At 42.6% G+C, this 27872-nt stretch overlaps 1 protein-coding gene across 2 annotated transcripts in view; it reads left to right on the forward strand.

Moving 5' to 3' along the window:
- The window catches only part of LOC115207246 (probable E3 ubiquitin-protein ligase makorin-2), a 52728-nt gene that overhangs the window by 14777 nt on the left and 10079 nt on the right, over positions 1–27872 (forward strand). Inside the window, exons 2-8 of one of the 2 annotated variants that reach the window (XM_029774218.1) lie at positions 6235–6363; positions 6495–6691; positions 13203–13522; positions 13876–14081; positions 14430–14476; positions 14602–14665; positions 21048–21192. In XM_029774218.1, coding sequence (XP_029630078.1) covers positions 6235–6363; positions 6495–6691; positions 13203–13522; positions 13876–14081; positions 14430–14476; positions 14602–14665; positions 21048–21192 — 1108 coding nt within the window. Of the gene's footprint in view, positions 1–6234; positions 6364–6494; positions 6692–13202; positions 13523–13875; positions 14082–14429; positions 14477–14554; positions 14666–21047; positions 21193–27872 lie in introns of both variants that reach the window. The other variant, XM_029774220.1, reaches the window with a different exon arrangement.

Raw genomic sequence — 27872 nt, forward strand, 5'->3', positions numbered from 1 at the left:
AAAATTATGTGGATATATTAAAGCAACATCTCAAGACATCAGTCAGGAAGTTAAATCTTGGCCGCAAATGGGTTTTCCAAATGGACAATGACCCCAAGCATACTTCCAAATTTGTGGCAAAATGGCTTTAGGACAACAAAGTCAAGGTATTGGAGTGACCATCACAAAGCCCTGACCTCAATCCAATAGAACATTTTGTGGTCAGAACTGAAAAAGCATGTGCGAGCAAGGAGGCCTACAGACCTGACTCAGTTACACCACCTCTGTCAGGACGAATAGGCCAAAATTCACCCAACTTATTGTGGGAAGGTTGTGGAAGGCTACCTGAAATGTTTGACCCAAGTTAAACAATTTTAAAGGCAATGCACTCAATTAATATTTGGTAGCATGTAAACTTCTAACCCGCTGGGAATGTGATGAAAGAAATAAAAGCTGAAGTAAATCATTCTCGCTCCTATTATTCTGACATTTCACATTCTTAAAATAAAGTGGTGATCCTAACTGACCTATAACAGGGAATTTTTATGAGGATTAAATGTCAGGAATTGTGAAAAACTGAGTTTAAATGTATTTGGCTAAGGTGTATGTAAACTTCTGACTTCAACTGTATGCATTTGTTGGTCACAAATACCTTTAAAAAATGTTCTGGTGTTTATCAGAAAACTAGTGATGTGGGACAACACATCTCCTTTGATTTAAGTTGATCAGGTGTTTGATTGTGGCCTGTGGAATGTTGTCCCACTTCTGTTCAATGGCTTTGTGAAGTTGCTGGATATTGGCGGGAACTGGAACACGCTGTCATACACTTCGATCCATAGCATTCCAAACATGCTCAATGGGTGACATGTTTGAGTATGCAGGCCAAGGAAGAACTGGGACATTTTCAGCTTTTTTCACAACATTCAATTCTCTGGTAACAGCTCTGGTGGACATTCCTGCAATCAGCATGTCTATTGCATGCTCCCTCAACTTGACATCTGTGGCATTGTGTTGTGACAAAATAAAGTGGTAATCCTAACTGACCTAAGACAAGGATTTTTTTACTAGGATTAAATGTCAGGAATTGTGAAAAACTGAGTTTAAATGTATTTGGCTACGGTGTATGTAAACCTCCGAAAATAAGCGACACTTGGAGGGGGTGGAGACAATGACAAGGACAGGGGAAACAGATCAGGGCATGACACTGACCATAATTTTATCTACCCTCCTGATTTTTATTTAATTCAAAATTAAAGAGGGAAGCCCTAGAGACAAGATCATTAAAAAAGTGGTCAGATGAAGCAGATGTTGAGCTACGGGACTGTTTTGCTAGCACAGACTGGAACATGTTCTGGGATTCCTCCGATGGCATTGAGGAGTACACCACATCAGTCATTAGCTTCATCAATAAGTGCATCGATGACATCGTCCGTGACCGTACGTACATAGCCCAACCAGAAGCCAAGGATTACAGGCAACATCCGCACTGAGCTAAAGGCTAGAGTTTCCGCTTTCAAGGAGCGGGACTCTAACCCGGAAGCTTATAATAAATCCTGCTATGCCCTCCAACGAACTATCAAACAGGCAAAGTGTCAATACAGGACTAAGATTGAATCGTACTACACCGGCTTTGACGCTCGTTGGATGTGACAGGGCTTGCAAACCATTACAGACTACAAAGGGAGGCACAGCCGAGAGCTTCCCAGTGACACGAGCCTACCAGATGAGCTAAACTACTTCTATGCTCGCTTCGAGGCAGATAACACTGAAACATGCATGAGAGCACCAGCTGTTCCGGAAGACTGTGTGATCACGCTCTCCACAGCCGACGTGAGTAAGACCTTCAAACAGGTCAACATTCACAACACCGCAGGGTCAGACGGATTACCAGGACGTGTACTGTGAGCATGCGCTGACCAACTGGCAAGTGTCTTCACTGACATTTTTAACTTCACAACATGTTTTAAAACCTCTTAGTGACCCCTTAACACGCGAATCCCGTTAGCGGGATCGATTTGACAACAGCCAGTGAAATAGCACAGCACCAAATTCAAAAAACCAAAATCTCATAATTCAAATTTCTCACAAATACAAGTATTATACATCATCTTAACCTGTTGGGGCTAGGGGGCAGTATTTGTATACTACTCCTGCCCAGAAACTAGAATATGCATATAATTAGTAGATTTGGATAGAAAACACCCTAAAGTTTCTAAAACTGTTTGAATGGTGAGTATAACAGAACTCATATGGCAGGCCAAAACCTGAGAAGATTCCATACAGGAAGTGCCCTGTCTGACAATTTATTGTCCTTCTGTAGCCTCTCTATCGAAAATACAGCATCTGTGCTGTAATGTGACATTTTCTAAGGCTTCCATTGGCTCTCAGAAGGCGCCAGAAAGTGTAATGAGATGTCTGCAGTCTCTGGGCTAGTTTGTTACTGGCCTGCCTGGGGACAGTGACACTGGAGATGCGTGTTCATGTGAATTCTCCATTTTGTTCTTTCAGTCATTGAATGGATACAACGTCGCCCGGTTGGAATATTATCGCTATTTTACGAGAAAAATCGCATAAAAATTGATTTTAAACAGCGTTTGACATGCTTCGAAGTACGGTAATGGAATATTTGGATTTTTTTTGTCACGAAACACATCGGCGTGTCACACTTCGGATACTGACCTGAACGCACTAACAAAATGGAGCTATTTCAATATAACTATGGATTATTTCGAACCAAAACAACATTTGTTGTTGAAGTAGAAGTCCTGGGAGTGCATTCTGACGAAGAACAGCAAAGATAATCCAATTTTTCTTATAGTAAAACTGAGTTTGGTGAGGGCCAAACTTGGTGGGTGTCAAATTAGCTAGCCGTGATGGCCGGGCTATCTACTCAGAATATTGCAAAATGTGCTTTCACTGAAAAGCTATTTTAAAATCTGACACCGCATTTGCATAAAGGAGTTCTGTTTTGCGGTGTGTATGCTAGTTGCTAGTTCTGAACATCACATGCTAATGTAAAAGGCTGGTTTTTGATATAAATATGAACTTGATTGAACAAAACATCCATGTATTGTATAACATAATGTCCTAGGAGTGTCATCTGATGAAGATCATCAAAGGTTAGTGCTGCATTTAGCTGTGTTTTTGGTTTTTGTGACATATATGCTTGCTTGAAAAATGGCTGTGTGGTTATTTCTGTCAGGGTACTCTCCTAACAATCTAATGTTTTGCTTTCGCTGTAAAGCCTTTTTGAAATCGGACAATGTGGTTAGATTAACGAGAGTCTTATCTTTCAAATGGTGTGTCGCTGGCTGTTGAATAGTGCGGGACGATTTCGATAAGATAAGATTCTCGTTAATTTAACCACAGTGTTCGATTTCAAAAAGGCTTTACGGCGAAAGCAAAACATTAGATTATGTTAGCACATCACCTAAACAAGAAAAGCCAAACAACCATTTTCCAAGTAAGGTGAGGCATCACAAAAACCAGAAATACAGCTAAAATGAATTACTAACCTTTGATTATCTTCATCAGATGACACTCCCAGGACTCAATGTTACACAATACATGCATGTTTTGTTTGATAAAGTTCATATTTATACCCAAAAAACCCATTTTACATTGACGCGTGATGTTCAGAAAATGTTTTGTTACCAAAACTTCCGATGATTTTGCAGAGAGCCACATCAATTTACAGAAATACTCATCATAAACGTTGATAAAGTATTCAACAGTTAATGAAAGAATTATAAATAAACGTCTCCGTAATGCAACCGCTGTGTCAGATTTCAATAAAGTTTCACGGCGAAAGCACACGTTTGCAATAATCTGAGTACAGAGCTCAGAAAACAACCACAAGCCAAGCAGAAACCCGCCATCTTGGAGTCAAGAAAACTCAGAAATAGTATTATAAATATTCACTTACCTTTGATGATCTTCATCAGAATGCACTCCCAGGTTTCCCAGTTCAACAATAAAATGTTCGTGTTGTTCGATACACTTCATCTTTATGTCCAAATACCTCCATTTTGTTCGCATGTTAGGTTCACTACTCCAGGCGCACGCTTGCTAACTTCAGACGAAAAGTCCCAAAGTTATACTACAGTTTGTAGAATCATGTCAAACGATGTATAGCATCAATCCTTAGGATGTTTTTAACATAAAACTTCAATAAAATTCCAACCGGACGATTCCGTTCTCTTTAGGAATTAATATTAAGTCAGCTCGTTCCCAAGCCTGTGTTCAGAGTGTTTTCTATCCAAATCTACTAATAATATGCATATCCTATCTTCTGGGTCTGAGTACCAGGCATTTTACTCTGGGCACGTTTTTCATCCGGACGTGAAAATACTGCCCCCTATCCCTAAGAGAATTTATTAAGCAGACCACGATAGTGCCTGTGCCCAAGAACACTAACCTGCCTAAATGACTACCGACCCGTAGCACTCACGTCTGTAGCCATGAAGTGCTTTGAAAGGCTGATCAAAGTTAACATCAACACCATTATCCCAGAAACCCTAGACCCATTCCAATTTGCATACCGCCCCAACAGATCCACAGATAGGAACACCTATGTGAGAATGCTATTCATTGACTACAGCTCAGCATTCAACACCATAGTGCACTCAAGGCTCATGAATAAGCTACAGACCCTGGGTCTAAACACTTCCCTCTGCAACTGGATCCTGGACTTCCTGACAGGCCGCCCCCAGGTAATAAGGGTAGGTAACAACACATCCGCCACGCTGATTCTCAACACGGGCCCCTCAGGGGTGCGTGCTCAGTCCCCTCCTGCACTCCCTGTTCACTCACGACTGCACGGACAGGCACGACTCCAACACCATCATTAAGTTTTTTGATGACACAACAGTGATCACCGACAATGACGAGACAGCCTGTAGGGAGGAGGTCAGAGACCTGGCAGTGTGGTGCCAGGACAACAACCTCTCCCTCAAGGTGTTCAAGACAAAGGAGATGATTGTGTACTACAGGAAAAAGAGGTCCGAGCACGCCCCCATTCTCATCAACGGGGTTGCAGTGGAGCAGGTTGAGAGCTTCAAGTTCCTTGGCGTCCACATCACCAACAAACTAACATGGTCCAAGCACACCAAGACAGTCGTGAAGAGGGCACGACAAAATCTATTTCACCTCGGGAGACTGAAAGGATTTGGCATGGGTCCTCAGATCCTCAAAAGGTTCTACAGCTGCACCATCGAGAGCATCCTGAGTGGTCGCATCACTGCCTGGTACGGCAACTGCACGACCTCCGACCACAAGGCACTACAGAGGGTAGTGCAAACGGCCCAGTACATCACTGGGGCCAAGCTTCCTGCCATCCAGGACCTCTATACCAGGCGGTGTCAGAGTATGGCCCTAAAAATGGTCAAAAGACTCCAGCCACCCTAGTCATAGACTGTTCTCTCTGCTACCGCACAGAAAGCGGTAAAGGAGTGCCAAGTCTAGGTCCAAGAGGCTTCTAAACAGCTTCTACCACCAAGCCATAAGACTCCTGAACACCTAATCAAATGGCTACCCAGACTATTTGCATTGCCCCCCCCTCCTCTCCCTTCCTCCTTTACACTACTGCCACTCTCTGTTGTTATCATCTATGCATAGTCACTTTAATAACTCTACCTACGTGTACATATTACCTCAACTAACCGGTGCCCCCTCACATTGACACTACTGGTACCCCCTGTATATAGTCTCACTATTGTTATTTTACTGCTGCTCTTTAATTACTTGTTACTTTTATTTCTTATTGTTATCTGGATTTTTTTAACTGAATTGTTGGTTAGGGGCTTGTAAGTAAACATTTCACCGTAAGGTCTACTACACCTGTTGTATTCGGCGCATGTGACTAATACAATTTATACAAGTGGAAGGATGAAAGCAACAGTAGGCTGGCGTCTGCTCAGATAATGCCCTAGTGCAGGGTAAGGTGCCCAGGTATATTCAAGTAGGCCTCGAGTTTCATAGACCTGTTTTGTATGTCTCCTTAAACTCTGTATGCAATATTGCACTATTGTCCAGTGTGTTTGCAGCTACATGAAACAAAGGTAAACGGAGACCACAAAAAGCTTTTCAGCTACAAACACTGATCAAACAAAGACATGCTTGTCTCCATCTTGAAACGGGAGTATGAAGCTAATCAGACTATATATCAGTTCTCAGAACACCGGCCTGAATAAGCAGAAACCAAGGTATCATGACTAGCTTGCTGATTCTGCCGTTTTTTTGTGTGTTGCTATTCAGGTATTTTCTCCATGGTGTCTGCCGAGAGGGGAATAGGTGCATGTTCTCTCATGACCTGACCACCAGTAAACCTTCAACCATCTGTAAGTTCTACCAGAGAGGTGTGTGTGCCTACGGAGACCGCTGCAGGTAAGATCCAACATACTGACCACACCGATGGGCTGGAAAGTACAGTTACTGTATGATGTTTTATACTCATCTATAGTGTTCAATAAATGTGTGTTTATTATCATTGTGTGTGTTTTGACTGTCTGTTGTAGGTATGACCACATCAAGCCATCTGGTGGTGGTGGTGGTGGAGGAGGAGGAGGGAGAGGTGTCCCCATGGATCTCCCTAACAGAAACCCCATCACTGCTGGGGCCTTCATCCCCCCTGGGGTGCCTGGACCTCTCGCCCCCACTGCACCCCAAGCCAGGCATCAGGGAGGGAAGAAACCGCTGGTGCTGAGAGATAGAGGTAAGCAAAATGGAATCTCACTGACCAGTTTACATGCCCACCAATATCACGTTATTATTCTGTTTTTTGAGTTGACGCTAGGACTGGGCAATATATAAAATTAATTTGATTCATTGAAATGTATGTTTTTTCGCGGTATTCGAAATGCCTGTGTCAAGAATCAAGGTTTTGTTATTTTTCATTTTTATGAACGTTTGTCCGCTTGTTCTCATGTTGTCTTTTTGGTCTTGTCTCGTTCGCTCCTTCTGTGCATCTTCCCATTTACACCAAAGATCTGTATATAATGACTAGATGCTCACGTCTCCACCCTAACAATGGGAGTCGTCCCAAAGGCAGGAAGGCAGGCGACAAGCTTAAGGACAAAATAAGCCCATAGAAACGCATTGGCCTTATTTTGGACAGAATTTAATCAAGAGTGAAACCTCTCGCTTTGCACCTTCCTCTATGGTTTATACACACACACACACACACACACACACACACACACACACACACACACACACATACACACACACACCAAGCCCCTCCCCTTCCTCTCACGCCAACAAAGTTGAGAGATCTCATCTTCCCCTCTGACAAAGCGGTTTCAACTCGCTAGTTGCATTTGAGGTCCAACAGAATCAGTCAACTTCTCCTCCAGTAAAATGAACTTTTCTACCCTTTTTGTCTCAACTACTCAAAATGCACACAGAGCAGACACTCTTGTGTTAGTAGAATCAATGAACATTGATTATTGAAAATGAATGCTCAGTTTGTTGCGCACGGCATTGGGGTACCACTGTAATACTAGCTGCCTAGTCTGCAATAAGTATAAAACACAATTATATCTTTTTTTTTTATAGCTTTTTTTCCCGCATTATTTAACTGATTTTGTACATAATGTTGTTGCCACCGTCTCTTATGACTGAAAAGATCTTCTGGAAATCAGAACAGCGATTACTCACCTCGAACTGGATGAAGATTTTTTTATTTTAAGTCCGACGCGAAGGATATACTGCCTCTCCGAGACCAGGCCCAAATCCCAGTCATTCGTGTGAAGGGGAAAAAAAAGGAAATACAGGGGGCGTAGATCGGGGTGCCTTGTGAGCATTCGTCGGCGAGTGGGTAACCCGCCTCTACCATCCGTTCTATTGGCCAACGTGCAATCACTGGAGAATAAACTGGATGATTCCGGTTGAGACTATCCTACCAACGGGACATAAAAAATAGAATATTTTATGTTTCACGAGTCGTGGCTGAACGACGAACGGATAATATTCATCGGCAGGACGGAACAGCTGCGTCTGGTAGGACGAGGGTGTGAAGCTATTTGTCAATAACAGCTGGTCTACCAAGTGTTTTCCACACTCCACCGAGAGAGTTTTCATCTATATTTTTTGTAGCTGTTTATTTACCACCACAGACCGATGCTGGGCATTAAGACCACACTCAACCAACTCTATAAGGCCATGAGCAAACAAGAAAATGCTTATCCAGAAGCAGCGCTCCTAGTGGTCGGGGATTTTAATGCAGGGGAACTTAAATCAGTTTTACCTCATTTCTACCACCATGTTACATGTGTAACCAGAGGTAAAAACATTCTAGACCACCTTTACTCTACACACAGAGGCGCATACAAATCTGACAATAATTCTATCCTCCTGATTCCTGCTTACAAGCAAAAACTAAAGCAGGAAGTACCAGGGACTCGTCAGATGACGCGGATACTAAACTACAGGACTGTTTTGCGGGCACAGACTGGAATATGTTCCAGGATTCATCCGATGGCATTGAGGAGTACACCACATCAGTCACTGGCTTCATCAATAAGTGCATCGATGATGTCGTACATATCCCAACCAGAAGCCATGGATTACAGGCAACAGAGCTGCCGCTTTCAAGGAGTGGGACACTAATCCAGACGCTTATAAGAAATCCCGCTATGCCCTCAGACGAACCATCAAACAGGCAAAGTGTCAATACAGGACTAAGATTGAATCCTACTACACTGGTTCTGATGCTCGTCGGATGTGGCAGGGATTGTACACTATTACGGACTACAAAGGGAAACGGACACAAAAAAAACAAACCTTTCTGAACGTGATAATACCTTGACAAAGTTGTTAAATAGCATGTTAGTACATATTCTTTCAATATTAGAACGTTTTAGAAAGTTCTGTTACGTACCTGTAATAGTAGAAAGAACGGACACAAGTTTACGTCTGCATAGTTCTGGCTTTTTCTTTATTCTGAAGAATGGAGCGCATGCTTGGCCAGAACTCTCTGTTTCTCCTACTGCCACAGTGCAACATCGCCATCTATTGGCCTGATGGACTAAAGCATAATGCTAAAGCATGTGGAATATACAATTTAGATTAAGACAAATACATACCCATTATTTTTAACTAATTTGTTTGTCTGTTTTTTGTGACTTCAACCTATTGCACCCACAAAGCTCATCACTAAGCTAAGGACCCTGGGACTGAACCCCCTCCCTCTGCAACTGGATCCTGGACTTCCTGACGAACCGCCCCCAGGTGGTAAGGGTAGGTGGCAACACATCTGCCACTCAACACGAGGCCCTTGAGGGGTGTGTGCTTAGTCCCCTCCTGTTCGGCATATCTACCACACTGACCCTCAACACGGGGCCCTTGAGGGGTGTGTGCTTAGTCCCCTCCTGTACTCCCTCTTCACCCACGACTGCGTGGCCAAACACGAGTCCAACACCATCATTAATTTTGCTGGTGACACAACATGAGATGGCCTATAGGGAGGAGGTCAGAGACCTGGCAATGTTGAGCCAGGACAACAACCTCTCCCTCAGCGTGAGCAAGACAAAGGAGATGATTGTGCACTACAGGAAAAGGAGGGCTGAACACGCACCCATTCACATCGACAGGGCTGTAGTGGAGCAGGTCGAGAGCTTCAAGTTCCTTGGTGTCCACATCACCAACAAACTAACATGGTCCAAACACACCAAGACAGTCATGAAGAGGGCACGACAACACCTTTTCCCCCTCAGGAGACAGAAAAGATTTGGCATGGGTCCTCAGATCCTTAAAAAGTTATACGGCTGCACAATAGAGAGCATCCTGACCGGTTGCATCACCGCCTGGTATGGCAATTCTTCAGCATCCGACCATAAGGCGCTACAGAGGACAATGCGTACAGCTCAGTACATCATAGGGGCCAAGCTTCCTGCCATCCAGGACCTACAGGTGAAGTCAGAAGTTTACATACACTTAGGTTGGAGTCATTAAAACTCGTTTTTCAACCACTCCACAAATGTCTTGTTAACAAACTATAGTTTTGGCAAGTCGGTTAGGACATTACTTTGTGCATGACAAGTAATATTTCCAACAATTGTTTACAGGCAGATTACAACAAATCATCCTTCACTCATGCTGCCAAACATCCCCTCGTAAAACTGACTATCCTACCGATCCTTGACTTTGGCGATGTCATTTACAAAATAGCCCCCAACACTCTACTTAGACTGCATCCAGTTTGCTATCACAGTGCCATCCGTTTTGTCGCCAAAGGCCCATATACTACCCACCACTGCGGCCTGTATGATCTCGTTGGCTGGCCCTCACTACATATCCGTCGCCAAACCCACTGGCTCCAGTTCATCTATAAGTCTTTGCTAGGTAAAGCCCCGCCTTACCTCAGCTCACTGGTCACCATAGCAACACCCACCCATAGCACGCGCTCCAGCAGGTATGTTGCACTGGTCATCCCCAATGCCAACACTTACTTTGGCAGCCTTTCCTTCCAGTTCTCTGCTGCCAATGACTGGAACAAATTGCTAAAATCTCTGAAGTTGGAGTCTTATATCTCCCTTTCTATCTTTAAGCATCAGCTGTCAGAGCAGCTTACCGATCATTGTACCTGTACACAGCCAATGTGTAAATAGCACACCCTACTACCTCATCCCCATATTATTACTGTTGGGGTCCATTTCTTGGGCTTTTATTTAATAATGAATTCTCAATGTGCACTTATAAATCATATCAATTTTAATCAAAATACAGCTGTAGACAGAAGTCAAGGATCAAACATACAAATTATTTCTCTCCTGAGTTCTGCAAAATAGCAAAAGTTGCTTTTAGTCAACCCCTAGTGATGTAACTGCCTACTTCAACACCTTCTACTCATGAGACCAAGCCGATGCATATCAAATGAAATCAAAGTTTGTCACGTGCACTGAGTTCAACAGGTGTAGACCTTACAGTGAAATGCTTACTTAAGGCTCTAACTAACAGTGCAAAAAAGGTATTAGGTGAACAATAGGTAAATAAAGAAATAAAACAACAGTAAAAAAAACCAGTAGCGAGGCTATATACCGTTTTGCAAACTTGCAGGAGAGAACAATAGTTCCAGTGTTTTGTAAGGGCTCAGCAGTAATTTTCCACCCCCGTGTGGCTTTATAGTGGTATGTCTGACTTGTCTCTTATCTCTTTCACTCCCCTGCAGGGTTTTGTGTTTATTAATCTCTTTTAGCCTTGAGGCGCTTTCTCACAGACGCCCTGTTCTGACTGCAATAACTCACACATCTCTCAGACCATTTCTGATAAGAAGCAGAGAAAATAACTGTGGAACATTATTAAAACTTATAATGCATATATATATATATATTTATATATATTTTGCTAATCTGTAGTCCAGGACCCTATAAATGTAGTGGAGGAGGGGTCTTATAGCCCTTCCCCTTCTATTAATACTACATAAGCATAATCAGGGACTGCGGTTGAAAATTAGCCGGCTGGCTAAAACCGGCACTTTTACTGAAACGTTGATTAATGTGCACTGTCCCTGTAAAAATAAACTCAATCAATTATTATAATACATCAAACATTTGGTGCAGCCCCTATCATGACCCCAAGGTGAGCCCATCATTACTTACCCTCTTGCTCTTTTTCACCCCAGTATCTCTACTTGCACATCATCATCTGCACATCCATCACTCCATTATTCATTCTATTATCTATTATAATCCATCACTCCATTATTCATTCTATTATCTATTATAATCCATCACTCCATTATTCATTCTATTATCTATTATAATTCATCACTCCATTATTCATTCTAAATTGTAATTATTTTCACCTCTATGGCCTATTTATTGCCTACCTCCCGACTCTTCTACATTTGCACACACTGTTCATAAATAGAAAAATCTTTGTTTTCTATTGTGTTATTGACTGTACGTTTATTTATGTGTAATTCTGTGTTGTTTGTGTTGAACTGCTTTGCTTTATCTTGGCCAGGTCGCAGTTGTAAATGAGAAATTGTTCTCAACTGGCCTACCTGGTTAAATAAAGGTGAAATTAAAAATGGCATAGGTGTTGTGTGATGTTTTCATCTGATTGTTGTTAGCAGCTGATGTTATTCTTTAATAACACAGACCCCAAAGAAAATCGGGGGAGGAAAATAGGTTAATTCAAATAGGACAAATCATGCTTGGAAGTAGATGGTAATTCTCCCCTGTCCTCAGTGATGCTCTCCAGTGATTCTCTCCTGTGGTTCTCCCCTGTGGTTATCTCCACAGATCAAAGGGACTGGATCTAGTTTTATAACCCAGCCCTAGCCTGTGGTTCGCCAATTAGAAGTTCTTGCAGTACAACTGAGCCTATGGCCAAATAACAAGTATCCTATTTCAGGCTCACTGTATAGACAAATTCCTCCCATGTCTCTGACCCATTTGATAAATCATTTACATTTAAGTCATTTAGCAGAGCACGTGGTGTGGAGACAGATTCTCGCCACGCCACCTGGTAGGAGCAACCGGTCAGGTAGGACGCAATCCAAGCGTGGGCCGCGCCGGAGATGCCCAACTCGGAGAGGGTGGAGAGGAGGATCTGGTGGTTCACAGTATCAAAGGCAGCAGATAGGTCTAGAAGGATGAGAGCAGAGGAGAGAGAGTTAGCTTTAGCAGTGCGGAGAGCCTCCGTGACACAGAGAAGAGCAGACTCAGTTGAGTGACCAGTCTTGAAACCTGACTGATTTGGATCAAGAAGGTCATTCTGAGAGAGATAGCAAGAGAGCTGGCCAAGGACGGCACGTTCAAGAGTTTTGGAGAGAAAAGATAAACGATTCCCTATTACAGAAAAACCACTATTTCCATTGATCGTTGAGTCTATTGAATCTCGTCCTCTTGACCCCTCGTACTCTCTCTGCGTTGTGTATTTATCTTCGAAATATTCTTCTATTTTCAAACAGATCACTTCAGAAAGTATGCTACCTGCGCAGTTTGATCCACAATAGTAATTTAGCCTACTATCATTAATATACTATAATTGAAATTACGTTTCTGTTTATAATTTCCAACATTTGGTTGGCCATTTGTTTGTCAACTATAGTTAGATACATTCAGCTTCTCTTCTGTCTTAACTTGTTTATTTTAGTATGTAGTTTGTCAATAGGAGGTGTCCATGTGATGCAGCCAGTACTATGAATGGTGACTCCAGTATTCTGTGGCCTTGACTTCAACTGTCTTTCTCTCTCTGTTTGTGCCTGTGTGTTCCAGCCCTGGGGTGTGACAGTACAATGATGCCCTTCGGTGGGGGTGGCTCAGAGGCGGACTGTTGGACGGAGTACCATGACAACAGTGCCCATGCCAAACCTCCACACTCCTACCTGGATGCCATCAGGACCGGTCTGGAGTGTTCTGCCACGGCCGGCCCCTACCATGTCCCTGGCACCCAGCCACAGCTCTGTCCCTACGCCGCTGCAGGACAGTGTAACTACGGAAACACCTGTCCCTATCTCCACGGTGATATGTGTGACATCTGCCGTCTGCAGGTGCTCCACCCACACAACCCTGAGCAGAGGAGAGCTCACGAGAAGGTAGGACCCATATTTTAACCCTAACCCCCACATGACCCCGAGCAGAGCTCAGGAGAAGGTAGTACCCATACTTTAACCCTGACCCCCACATGACCACGATCAGAGGAGAGCTCAGGAGAAGGTAGGACCCATACTTTAACCCTGACCCCCACATGACCCCGATCAGAGGAGAGCTCAGGAGAAGGTATGAGGCCATGTGGTTCTGTAGTCTCTAATTACACTGTCTGATGCATCTTTATGTTGATAGAAGTGTGTCCTATGTGGAGGACAATGGACAAGTCAAACAAAACTGTTGGCTGAAGATGATACTGTTTTGGATATTAATAAGTACATGTCTCGCCCGCCTCTGTCAGATGTGCATGTTGGTGTTTGAGGCGGACATGGAGAAGGCGTTTGCAGCGCAGCACAGCCAGGACAAGGTGTGTTCTATCTGTATGGAGGTGGTTTATGAGAAAGCTGCTGCCTCAGAGAGACGCTTCGGGATCCTCTCTTCCTGCTGCCACACATACTGCCTCTCCTGCATCCGCCAGTGGCGCTGCGCCAAGCAGTTTGAGAACAAGTGAGTTGATAACTACTATAAACACCAAGCAGTTTGAAAACAAGATCGTCAAGTGTTGATGGTTGCTAATATACTATGGTAGTAGAGCTTCTACATAATAGGGAGGATGTGGTAGTTGATTCACCACAGTAACCACCAGGGGGCTAATGTAAAGGCATAACCTCCACTGTTATTACTGTGTAATACTGTGTCAGTTAATCATGTAACCCAGATCACGTTTCAGCAGGATGCCACTGTAGTGGCATTGTGGTACTCAGCAGTTATGAAGTAGCACAGAATCACTGGACATAGTTAACCACAACATTGTATACTGTCTGTCTCTGTCTGTCTCTGTCTGTCTGTGGTCAGGTCTTGTCCAGAGTGCAGAGTGGTGTCTGAGTTTGTCATCCCCAGTGGTTACTGGGTGAAGGACCAATGTTGTGGTTAACCGTGTATACAGGGATGTGGCTAACCGTGTGCCTCTCTCTCTCCAGGTCTTGTCCAGAGTGCAGAGTGGTGTCTGAGTTTGTCATCCCCAGTGGTTACTGGGTGGAGGACCAGGATGAGAAGAACAGACTGATAGAGGACTTCAAGTCTGGAGTCAGGTGTGTGTGTGTGTGTGTGTGTGTGTGTGTGTGTGTCAGTCAAAAGTTTGGACACACCTACTCATTCCGTTTACATTGCAGAATAACAGTGAAGACATCAAAACTATGAAATAACACATATGGAATCATGTAGTAACCCAAAAAATATTTTATATCTGAGATTCTTCAAAGTAACCACCCTTTGCCTTGATGACAGCTTTACACACTCTTGGCATTCTCTCAACCAGCTTCATGAGGTAGTCACCTGGAATGCATTTCAATTAACAGGTGTGCCTTGTTAATTTGTGGAATTTCTTTCCTTCTTAATGTGTTTGAGCCAATCAGTAGTGTTGTGACAAGGTAAGGGTGGTATACAGAAGATAGCCCTATTTGGTTAAAGACTGGTTAAAGAAGTCCATATTATGGCAAGAACAGCTGAAATGAGCAAACTGAAACGACAGTCCATCATTACTTTAAGACATGAAGGTCAGTCAATCTGGAAATTTTCAAGAACTTTGAAATATTCTTCAAGTGCAGTCGCAAAAACCATCAAGCGCTATGATGAAACTGGCTCTCATGAGGACCGCCACAGGAAAGGAAGACCCAGAGTTACCTCTGCTGCAGAGCATAACTTCATTAGTTAACTGCACCTCAGATTGCAGCCCAAATAAATGCTTCACAGAGTTCAAGTAACAGACACATCTCAACAGCAACTGTTTAGAGGAGACTGTGAATCAGGCATTATTGGTTGAATTGCTGCAAAGAAACCACTACTAAAGGACACCAGGAAACACAAGCAATGGTCATTTAGACCGGTTGAAATCTGTCCTTTGGTCTGATGAGTCCAAATCTGAGATTTTTGGTTCCAACCACCATGTCTTTGTGAGACGCAGAGTAAGTGAACGGATGATCTCTGCATGTGTGGTTCCCACCGTGAAGCATGGAGGAGGAGGTGTGATGGTGTTGGGTTGCTTAGCTGGGGACACCGTCAGTGATTTATTTAGAATTCAAGGCACACTTAACCAGCATGCCTACCACAGCAATACGCCTCCCATCTGGTTTGCGCTTAGTGGGACTTTCAACAGGACAATGACCGAAAACACATCTTTTTTTATTTTATCTTTATTTTATCTCATAGTGGAACAACATAATACCAGCTAACTTCATAGTGGAACAATGTAATGCCAGCTAACCTCATAGTGGAACAACATAAAACCAGCTAACCTCATAGTGGAACAACATAATACCAGCTAACCTCATAGTGGAACAACATAATACCAGCTAACCTCATAGTGGAACAACATAATACCAGCTAACCTCATAGTGGAACAACGTAATACCAGCTAACCTCATAGTGGAACAACAATGCCAGCTAACCTCATAGTGGAACAACGTAATACCAGCTAACCTCATAGTGGAACAACGTAATACCAGCTAACCTCATAGTGGAACAACGTAATGCCAGCTAACCTCATAGTGGAACAATGTAATACCAGCTAACCTCATAGTGGAACAACGTAATACCAGCTAACCTCATAGTGGAACAACATAATACCAGCTAACCTCATAGTGGAACAACGTAATACCAGAGATCACTTTTGTCTCCACAGATTTGGGAAAATCTGTATTTTTTTTCTTTTCTTCAGAATTCCTGATTCTACCTGGATTATGTTGGAGAGACTTCCATTAAAAAACACCCTCTGTGTTCTTAGATAAATAACTCTTTATCCACATTATAGCAGTGGGTGTGAAGCCACAAAACACAAGTTGCTTCCGCAGCAGACTATGATCGATAATGTCAAAAGCTGCTCTGAAGTCTAACAAGACAGCCCCCCACAATCATTTTATCATCAATTTCTCTCAGCCAGTCATCAGTCATTTGTGTAAGTGCTGTGCTTAAAACCTCTTATGGCTAGGGGGCAGTATTTTCACGGCTGGATAAAAAACATACCCGATTTAATCTGATTATTAGTCCTGCCCAGAAACTAGAATATGCATATAATTATTAACTTTGGAGAGAAAACACTCCACAGTTTCTGAAACTGTTTGAATGGTGTCTGTGAGTATAACAGAACTCCTATGGCAGGCAAAAACCTGAGAAGGTTCTGTTCAGGAAGTACCCTGTCTGAACATTTCTTGCCCTTGTTGATTCTCTCTATCTTTTACAAAGGATCTCTGCTCTTACGTGACACTTCCCACGTCTCCAATGGAGTCTCAGAGCCCGGGAAAAAAAGGAATGACGTAATTCAAAGCCCTGGCTGAAACAAAGGAGAGCAAAAGCTAAGTGGTCACTCAGTGGACTAAGCCTTACGCTCGCGACCCGCCCCGCCCCCGGCTTTCGGTTTTTCCCTCAGTATACAGACAGGCAGATTCCCGGTCGGAATATTATCGCTTTTCTACGAGATAAATTGCATAAAAATTGGTTTTAAACAGCGGTTGACATGCTTCGAAGTACGGTAATGGAATATTTAGAAATTTTTTGTCACATTCTGCGTCATGCTCGTGGCCGAGATTTACCGTTCTGATAGTGTCTAGAACGCACGAACAAAACGCCGCTGTTGGAACATAACGATGGATTATTTGGGACCAAACCTACATTTGTTATTGAAGTAGAAGTCCTGGCAGTGTATTCTGACGAAGAACAAGCAAGGTAAGAACATTTTTCTTATAGGAAATGTGATTTTGGTGAAGGCTAAACTGGTTGGGTGTCTAAATAGCTAGCCCGTAATGGCTGGGCTATGTACTTAGATTATTGCAAAATGTGCTTCATCCGAAAAGCTATTTTAAAATCGGACATATCGAGTGCATAGAGGAGTTCTGTATCTATAATTCTTAAAATAATTGTTATGCTTTTTGTGAACGTTTATCGTGAGTAATTTAGTAAAATCACCGGAAGTGTTCGGTGGGAATGCTAGTTCTGAACGTCACATGCTAATGTAAAAAGCTGGTTTTTGATATAAATATGAACTTGATTGAACAGACATGCATGTATTGTATAACATAATGTCCTAGGTGTGTCATCTGATGAAGATCATAAAAGGTTAGTGCTGCATTTAGCTATGGTTTGGGTTTATGTGACATGATATGCTAGCTTGAAAAATGGGTGTCTGATTATTTCTGGCTGGGTACTCTGCTGACATAATCTAATGTTTTGCTTTCGCTGTAAAGCCTTTTTGAAATCGGACAGTGTGGTTAGATAAAGGAGAGTCTTGTCTTTAAATAGCTGTAAAATAGTCATATGTTTGAAAAATGGAAGTTTTCGGATTTTAGAGGAGTTTGTGTTTCGCGCCCCGCCCATCATTGGATATTGGAGCAGACGTTCCGCTAGCGGAACGTGTAGATGTAAGAGGTTTTAAGTGTCCTTTCCTGTAAGTGTGCTGAAAGTCTGTTGTCAATTTGTTTACTGTAAAATATCATAGTAAACTTCTGGTAAAAAAAATGGTGATTGACCAGATACAAAGGGTTGTTAACAGGCTGATTGGTCAGCTATTTGAGCCAGTAAAGGGGGCTTTACTATTCTTGGGTAGATGAATGACTTTAGCTTCCCTCCAGGCCTGAGGGCACACACTTTCTAGTAAGAAGATGTGGCAAATAGGAATGGCAATATCGTCTGCTATTATCCTCAGTAATTTTCCATCCAGATTGTCAGACCCAGGTGGCTTGTCATTGTTGATAGACAACAATTATTTCACATCTCCACACTGACTTTACGGAATTCAAAGTACATTTCTTGTCTTTCATATTTTGGTCTGATATACTTGGATGTGTAGTGTCAGCGTTTGTTGCTGGCATGTCATCTTTAAGTTTGTTTATCTTGCCAATTGAAAAAGTCATTAAAGTAGTTTGCAATATCAGTGGGCTTTGTGATGAATGAACCATCTTTTCAACCGATCGCTGCTCGCACCCGCCCGCCCGACTAGCATCACTACTCTGGACGGTTCTGACTTAGAATATGTGGACAACTACAAATACCTGGGTGTCTGGCTAGACTGTAAACTCTCCTTCCAGACTCACATTAAGCATCTCCAATCCAAAATTAAATCTAGAGTCGGCTTCCTATTTCGTAACAAAGACTATTTCACTCATGCTGCCAAACATACCCTCGTATAACTGACTATCCCACTGATCCTCGACTTCGGCGATGTCATTTACAAAATAGCCTCCAACACTCTACTCAGCAAACTGGATGCAGTCTATCACAGTGCCAATGCTGTTCATTGACTATAGCTCAGCGTTCAACACCATAGTGCCCTCAAAGCTCATCACTAAGCTAAGGATCCTTGGACTGAACACCTCCCTCTGCAACTGGATCCTGGACTTCCTGACGGGCCACCCTCAGGTGGTGAGGGTAGGTAGCAACACATCTGCCACGCTGATCCTCAACACTGGAGCCCCTCAGGGGTGCGTGCTCAGTCCTCTCCTGTACTCCCTGTTCACTCATGACTGCATGGCCAGGCACGACTCCAACACCATCACTAAGTTTGCAGACGACACAACAGCCGGATCAACAACAAGACAGCCTATAGGGAGGACCTGGCCGGGTGGTGCCAGAATTACAACCTATCCCTCAACGTAACCAAGACTAAGGAGATGATTGTGGACTACAGGAAAAGGAAGACTGAGCACACCCCCATTCTCACTGACGGGGCTGTAGTGGAGCAGGTTGAGAGCTTCAAGTTCCTTGGTGCCCACATCAACAACAAACTAACATGGTCCAAACACACCAAGACAGTCATGAAGAGGGCCTATTCCCCCTCAGGAAACTAAAAAGATTTGGCATGGGTCCTCAGATCCTCAAAAGGTTCTACAGCTGCACCATCGAGAGCATCCTGACTGGTCTCATCACTGCCTGGTACGGCAACTGCTCGGCCTCTAACCGCAGGGCTCTCCAGAGGTTGGTGCGGTTTGCACAACACATCACCGGGGGCAAACTACCTGCCCTCCAGGACACCTACAGCTCCCAATGTCACAGGAAGGCCAAAGAGATCATCAAGGACAACAACCACCCGAGCCACTGCCTGTTCACCCCGCTATCATCCAGAAGGCGAGGTCAGTACAGGTGCATCAAAGCTGGAACTGAGAGACTGAAAAACAGCTTCTATCTCAAGGCCATCAGACTGATAAACAGCCATCACTAACACAGAGGCTGCTGCCTACATTTGGACACTTTAGTAATGACACTTTAATAATGTTTACATATCTTGCATTACTCATCTCATGTGTATATACTGTTTTCTATACTATCATTTGCAGCTTAGTCTATGCCGCTCTGTCATTGCTCATCCATATATTTATATATTCTTATTCCATTCCTTACTTAGATTTGTGTGTATTAGGTAGTTGTTGTGGAATTGTTAGATATTACTTGTTAGATATTACTGCACTGTCAGAACTAGAAGCACAAGCATTTCGCTACACTCACATTAACATCTGCTAACCATGTGTATGTGACCAATGACATTTGATTTAATTTATTGACTTCATGGACCTTGTTTCTCAGGCTGCAGGTGTTAATATGAGCTATTTTCTGAGTTGTTGATTGTTTTTAATGCTTTACTGGGAAGCTGATCAGAGGTAGACGTACTCATGTTATTTATATTGGAGCTGATAGTGCAGGGTGAGCTGCACACAGTGGACTTCCTACTAGGACACACCACCTCAGTGCTAACAGTGGTCTTCCTACTAGGACACACCACCTTAGTGTTAACAGTGGTCTTCCTACTAGGACACACCACCTCAGTGTTAACAGTGGTCTTCCTATAGGACACACCACCTCAGTGTTAAGTGGTCTTCCTACTAGGGCACACCACCTCAGTGTTAACAGTGGTCTTCCTACTAGGGCACACCACCTCAGTGTTAAGTGGTCTTCCTACTAGGACACACCACCTCAGTGTTAACAGTGGTCTTCCTACTAGGATAACACCACCTCAGTGTTAACAGTGGTCTTCCTATAGGACACACCACCTCAGTGTTAACAGTGGTCTTCCTATAGGACACACCACCTCAGTGTTAACAGTGGTCTTCCTATAGGACACACCACCTCAGTGTTAACAGTGGTCTTCCTACTAGGACACACCACCTCAGTGTTAACCGTGGTCTTCCTACTAGGACACACCACCTCAGTGTTAACAGTTTAACTCTGGTTCATAGGCACATGATTAATGAGTACAATAGCTGTAGGATAAACAGAGGTATTCTGTGTCAATGCCCGTAGGATCATGTAAATGTGATGCAGCCTTATGATGACTCATTGCCAGAATGGTAGAGATTAACTGAGCTTGTCTTGAATCATTGAACAGTCATTGTCTTCTGCAGTTAGCCATGTAAATACTTTGATCAGGGTGCTGGTCCCTAACTCTAACCTTGTCCTGTTCTCTCCTGTCCTGTTGTCTTCCTTCTGTAGTAAGAAGGCGTGTAAATACTTTGACCAGGGCCGGGGAACCTGTCCGTTTGGAGGGAAGTGTTTCTACATGCACGCTTACCCCGACGGAACACGGGCCGAGCCGGACAAACCTCGCAAGCAGCTGGGCTCTGAGGGGAACGTGAGGGTAAGACACACCTCTACTACTCTCATTACTCAATGACTCTGCTCTGACACCACTACTACTCTCATTACTCAATGACTCTGCTCTGACACCACTACTACTCTCATTACTCAATAACTCTGCTCTGCTCTGACACCACTACTACTCTCATTACTCAATGACTCTGCTCTGACACCACTACTACTCTCATTACTCAATGACTCTGCTCTGCTCTGACACCACTACTACTCTCATTACTCAATGACTCTGCTCTGATCTGACACCAGTACTACTATCATTACTCAATGACTCTGCTCTGACACCACTACTACTCTCATTACTCAATGACTCTGCTCTGATCTGACACCAGTACTACTATCATTACTCAATGACTCTGCTCTGACACCACTACTACTCTCATTACTCAATGACTCTGCTCTGACACCACTACTACTATCATTACTCAATGACTCTGCTCTGACACCACTACTACTCTCATTACTCAATGACTCTTCTCTGACACCACTATCACCACTCGGTTCGATACTGAGACCAAAACAGTTGCGTTTCTGACCATTTTTCTTTGGCAGTGAGACACAATTTTAATTAGTCGCAAGGGTGCCAGTGAAAAAAATGTACCTAGTCATGTTCGTTTTTGGTTCACAATTAGCTTTTTTTATTATCATGATTTATTCAAACAGTAATGTTTAATTTACCCCCCAAAATAAGCCAGCATTCTGAAGAGGCAGCAACGGCAGGGGAATGCCCCTTTCTGTTTGTGTGTGTAGGGCCTATATGTCCACCACTGTGTAGCTGCTAGCAATGCTAATGATAGCCTAACAGTCTTTGAGTCAATCGAGTGGCCATTTGTTTTGAAAACTCAATGTGCTGTTATAATCTCCACCCGGCACAGGCAGAAGAGGACTGGCCACCCCTCATAGCCTGGTTCCTCTCTAGGTTTCTTCCTAGGTTTTGGCCTTTCTAGGGAGTTTTTCCTAGGGAGTTTTTCCTAGCCACCGTGCTTCTACACCTGCATTGCTTGCTGTTTGGGGTTTTAGGCTGGGTTTCTGTACAGCACTTTGAGATATCAGCTGATGTAAGAAGGGCTATATAAATAGATTTGATTTGAATCACAAGTGCACTACAGACATACTGTAGGCGGCCTGTCCATAAGCTCATCTTCCCCTAAAGTACATTTTAATTAAATTGCCAAAATTATGTAGCCGAATTATCAGACTCCTGTCTATACAGACACAAATGTAATAATTCAGAATAGGCTACTATACCAGAAATAGGCTACTATTCCATGATTTGGCCACAGATAATCATTAGCTTCTTTAAAAGGAATAAGCTATGGATTGTTTTAAATTGCATTGCCTACAGTCGGAAGGGCCCACAATTTGTTGAGTTGCGTCGGTCAGTAAAGAGGCCCAGCCAGGCATTTTACAATATTTCATCATAGTTTGGAAAGCAAATAGCTATTGCTGTAAAGAATGAGAAACACTGTCTTTTGCAGTTATTCAAATTCTAGACTTAATTGACTGAACAGTATAGCCTGTCTTATTGGCACATATTCACTCTTTATCATTGTTGGGTCAGTACCACTTAACTGTGTTTTTGGACATAAAGTGTATTAGAATTGCATTAAATGTGTTTCTAAAACGCCAAGCAACATACAGTGCATTCGGAAAGTATCCAGATCCATTTACATAATATTCAATAATATTTACATAATATTCAGACCCTTTAGTCAGTACTTTGTTGAAACACCTTTGGCAGCGATTACAGCCTTGAGTCTTCTTGGGTATGACGCTACAAGCTTGGCACAGCTGTATTTGGGGAGTTTCTCCCATTCTTCTCTGCAGATCCTCTCAAGCTCTGTCAGGTTGGATGGGGAGTGTTGCTACCCAGCTAATTTCAGGTCTCTCCAGAGATGTTCAAGTCTGGGCTCTGGCTGGGTCACTCAAGGACATTCAGAGACTTGTCCCGAAGCCACAATCTTGGATTCATCAGACCAGAGAATCTTGTTTCTCATGGTCTGAGAGTCCTTTAGGTGCCTTTTGGCAAACTCCAACTGGGTTGTCATGTGCCTTTTACTGAGGAGTGTGTTCCATATGGCCACTCTACCATAAAGGCCTGATTGGTGGAGTGCTGCAGAGATGGTTGTCCTTCTGGAAGGTTCTTCCATATCCACAGAGGAACTGTGGAGCTCTGTCAGAGTGGCCATCAGGTTCTTGGTCACCTCCCTGAGCAAGGTCCTTCTCCCCCGATTGCTCAGTTTGGCCGGGCGGCCAGCTATAGGAAGAGTCTTGGTGGTTCCAAATTTCTTCCATTTAAGAATGATGGAGGTCACTGTGTTCTGGGGGGACCTTCAATGCTGCAAAAAAATGTAGTACCTTTCCCCAGATCTGTGCCTCGACACAATCCTGTCTTGTAGCTTTACGGACAATTCCGTTGACCTCATGGCTTGGTTTTTGTTCTGACATGCACAGTGTCATGACTCTCCTGTGAGGATCCAAAGGATCAGGTTACAGTGTATCAGCTCTACAGAACTCTCTCTCTCTCTCACACAGAGGGGGGAGAGGGATTGGGATGGGGGTTTTATGACACCTTATACCCATTGTAAATGGTAAGACAGCAGATAATTCCTTTGTGCTCTAGCTTGGGCGACTGGAGTTTACAGCCCAAAACTACCACATCAAACAATGGACACGGGGACACTATTTCATTCTTTGAATGCTGGTAATGATAAGAGATGGAATGTGAAATTAGTTTTGTGATGTCATTAAAAGGTAAATGAAGACATTATGACAAACATTAACTTGAAGAGTTTTCATAATGTTTACATACTTTACGTTGTGTAGAAAATATCCAGATTAAAGAGTGTTTTTGTGACGATGAGACTGTGATTTTAGTTGTCTATCAGATCATAGTAAATTGTGATACCTTGCCTCATAACTAGTTACGCCCCAGGGAACCCAGAGAGCCTGCCAGCAAGACGGAAACACCTCTTTCTACCCGAGGGTATAAAGCATTTTAGTTAAGAATTAACATACCAGACTAGGATGACCACGCACTGCAGCCGAGGTCTGCAATTAGTCACGACCCCAAAACGCAACACGAGGTTGAAGACAAATAAAACCTCTTAACAATCAATGCTACGGTTGAGTACTGTATCTACGAAGGTGAATTTAAGCAGGGCCATCCGGCTATTCTCTTCAAGTCATTGTTTGTCTACTCTGCTTTCATCCCCAAGCTGGGATCAGCTACATGGCTGATTAGCCGTCCTCAGAAGACCACTCTTCCAGAACAAGTACAAGGAAACAGACAACTAAGGGAAAGGACATTGTGACATTTTGTGGACAATCAGTCACTTACACCTGAGAACGAAGGAGACGGCCATCCAAAGAACAAGGCCTACGTCGAATCTCTCTCACTAAGCGGAACTTGGCCCACGAAGGCCTGGGCCCAACAGCGATACCAAACGGAGACCTTCAACACGTAAATACATGCATTACACTTCTTACCCATAAGAGCGGCAGTTCGGGGCAAGGTATTAGGGATAAACTAAGCGTTGTTTACAAATGTATCCAAGAGTTATTTCTCTCTCACTCTCTTTCTTTAAATCTCCATCTTGTGTAACACGTGTCATATTGTGTTGGTCCGCTAGGGACTTGTTGTCATCGTATTAAGTTTCTAATCAATAACCTATACCGTGTATGTTTATCTTATGTTATCATTTAGCTTGTTAGTAAGTAAATCATCAGATCAATTTGTGTGGTACGAAGTAAACAATGAGACACGGGTTTGTGCAGATTTATGGAGTCAGCAACATTCAGAATGAGACTGATATGAGGAAATGATGGATTGATGACTGGTATGATATTGATATGTTCTTCAGTTAATTCGGGAAACGGTAACTCATTAAACAAACTTTTCCCGTGGTGCCCCAGATTCCTAATGATTGAATTGTTACATGATTCATTTAATCAGGTAATAATTAAACGTTAGGTAATTATTTGATGAATATCATGTCATCACATTAATGATAGTCACAACAACTTTTAACTGTCGAACCTTATATAGACAGGTGTGTGCCTTTCCAAATCCTGACCAATCAATTGAATATACCACAGGTGGACTCCCAAGTTGTAGAAACATCTCAAGGATGATCAATGGAAACAAGATGCACCTGAGCTCAATTTCATGTCTCATAGCAAAGGGTCTGAATACTTATCTAAATAAGGTATTTGTTTTTTATTTTGAATAAATTTGCAAACATTTTTAAGCCTGTTTTTGCTTTTTCATTATGGGTTATTGTGTGTAGATTGATGAGGGGGGAAAAAATTATTTGATCCATTTTAGAATGAGACTAACGTAACAAAATGTGGTAAAAGGGAAGTGGTCTGAATACTTTCTGAATGCACTATACCTGATATAGCCTAGGACTACACTACGCCACTACTTACTCAGCCAATAGTGATTGAGTTATATTATTAGGCTCAATTATGAGTATCCAATCTAATCATCACATTAGTAATAGTATGCTTTCTTAGTCTGCAAATGTGATGATAGATGCATGGAATGCTTTATTATAAAGGTGGAATTTTATGGGTTAGGGTTAATGACTGCTCTGATAAGACTAGGGTTAATGACTGCTCTGATAAGACTAGGGTCAATGACTGCTCTGATAAGACTAGGGTTAATGACTGCTCTGATAAGACTAGGGTCAATGACTGCTCTGATAAGACTAGGGTCAATGACTGCTCTGATAAGACTATCACCACTACTTTTAATTTTTATTTCTTTAACTAGGCAAGTCAGTTAACCTCTCTAGGGGGTGTGGGACCCTACCGTCCCACCTGGCCAACATCCAGTGAAATTGCAGAGCGCCAAATTCAAAAACAGAAATACTCATTATAAAAATTCATAAAACATATAACAAGTGTTATACATCGATTTAAAGATGAACTTCTTGTTAATCCAACCACGGTGTCAGATTTAAAAAATACTTTACGGCGAAAGCAAACCATGCGATTATCTGAGAACAGCACCCAGCAGACAAATCATTACAAACCGTTACCAGCCAAGTAGACGAGCAACAAAAGTCAGAAATAGCGATAAAATTAATCACTTACCTTTGATGATCTTCATATGGTTACACTCACACGTCTCCCAGTTACCCAATAAATGTTAGTTTTGTTCGATCAAGTCCCTTTTTATATCCAAAATTCTCAGTTTTGTTAGTGCGTTTTGTTCAGTAATCCACTGTCTCAAACAACATCCGGTGAAATTGCAGAGCGTGAAACTCAACAAAACAGATATTCTCATAATAAACGTACATAAAAGATACAAATGTTATACACCAGTTTAAAGATACACTTCTTGTTAATCCAACCACTGTGTCAGATTTCAAAAAGGCTTTACAGCGAAAGCAAACCATGCAATTATCTGAGAACAGCACCCAGCAGACAAATCATTACAAACAGTTAGCAGCCAAGAAGAGGAGTAACAAAAGTCAGAAATAGCGATAAAATGTATCACTTACCTTTGATGATCTTCATATGGAAGCACTCCCAAGAATCTATGTTACACAATAAATGTTTGTTTTGTTCGATAATGTCCCTCTTTTTGTCCAAAAACCTCCGTTTTGTTGGTGCGTTTTGTTCAGTAATCCATTGGAACAAAGCGCGGTCACAGCATGCAGATGAAAAATCTAAAAAGTACCATAAAAGTTCGTAGAAACATATTTAAAATGATGTTTATAATCAATCCTCAGGTTGTTTTTGTCATAAATAGTCGATCATATTTCAACCGGACAATAGCTTCGTCAATAGAAAAGGAGAAACAAGAAAGGCACGCTCCTGGTCACATGCTGGAGTCATGTCTGGAAATTTCCACTGTCCACTCATTGAAAGTGGTGTTTCTCCCTAATTTTTCAGAGTAAAAGCCTGAAACAATGCCTAAAGACTGGCCACATGTAGTGGAAGCCATAGGGATCGTGAACTGCATCATAAGTCTTTGAATGGTGGATAGGCTTTCAATGGAAAAACAGGTATTTCAAAATAAAAACACTTCCTGGATGGATTTTCCTCAGGTTTTCGCCTGCCATATCAGTTCTGTTATACTCACAGACATTATTGTAACAGTTTTGGAAACTTTAGAGTGTTTTCTATCCAAATCTACGAATTATATGCGTATCCTAGCTTCTGGACCTGAGTAGCAAGCAGTTTACTTTGGCCACGCTTTTCATCCAAAATTCTGAATGCTGCCCCCTACCCTGGTGAGGTGAAGAACAAATTCTTATTTACAATGACTGCCTACCGGGGAACAGTGGGTTAACTGCCTTGTTCAGGGGCAGAACGACAGATTTTTACCTTGTCAGTTCGGGGCTTCGATCCAACAACCTTTTGGTTACTGGCCCAACGCTCTAACCACTAGGTCATTACTCCGAGATGGTGCCATTGTTAACACAATGTATACATCACTACCATAATGCTAATACTGAACCTCTATACAACACTACCATGATGCTAATCCCAAAATGCCACCGACAGAGGGCTGCCTTGCTTCTAGTCCTAAGGAAACTTTTCATTATTTTGTTAATTTATGTATTATTTCTTACATTGTTAGCCCATAAATCTTAAGTGTTAATACATACAGCCGTGAAGAACTATTGGATATCAGAGTAACGTCAATTTATC

This window comes from Salmo trutta, chromosome 14 (genome assembly GCF_901001165.1).
Source record: "Salmo trutta chromosome 14, fSalTru1.1, whole genome shotgun sequence".
In the NCBI taxonomy this organism is placed as follows: Eukaryota; Metazoa; Chordata; class Actinopteri; order Salmoniformes; family Salmonidae; genus Salmo; species Salmo trutta.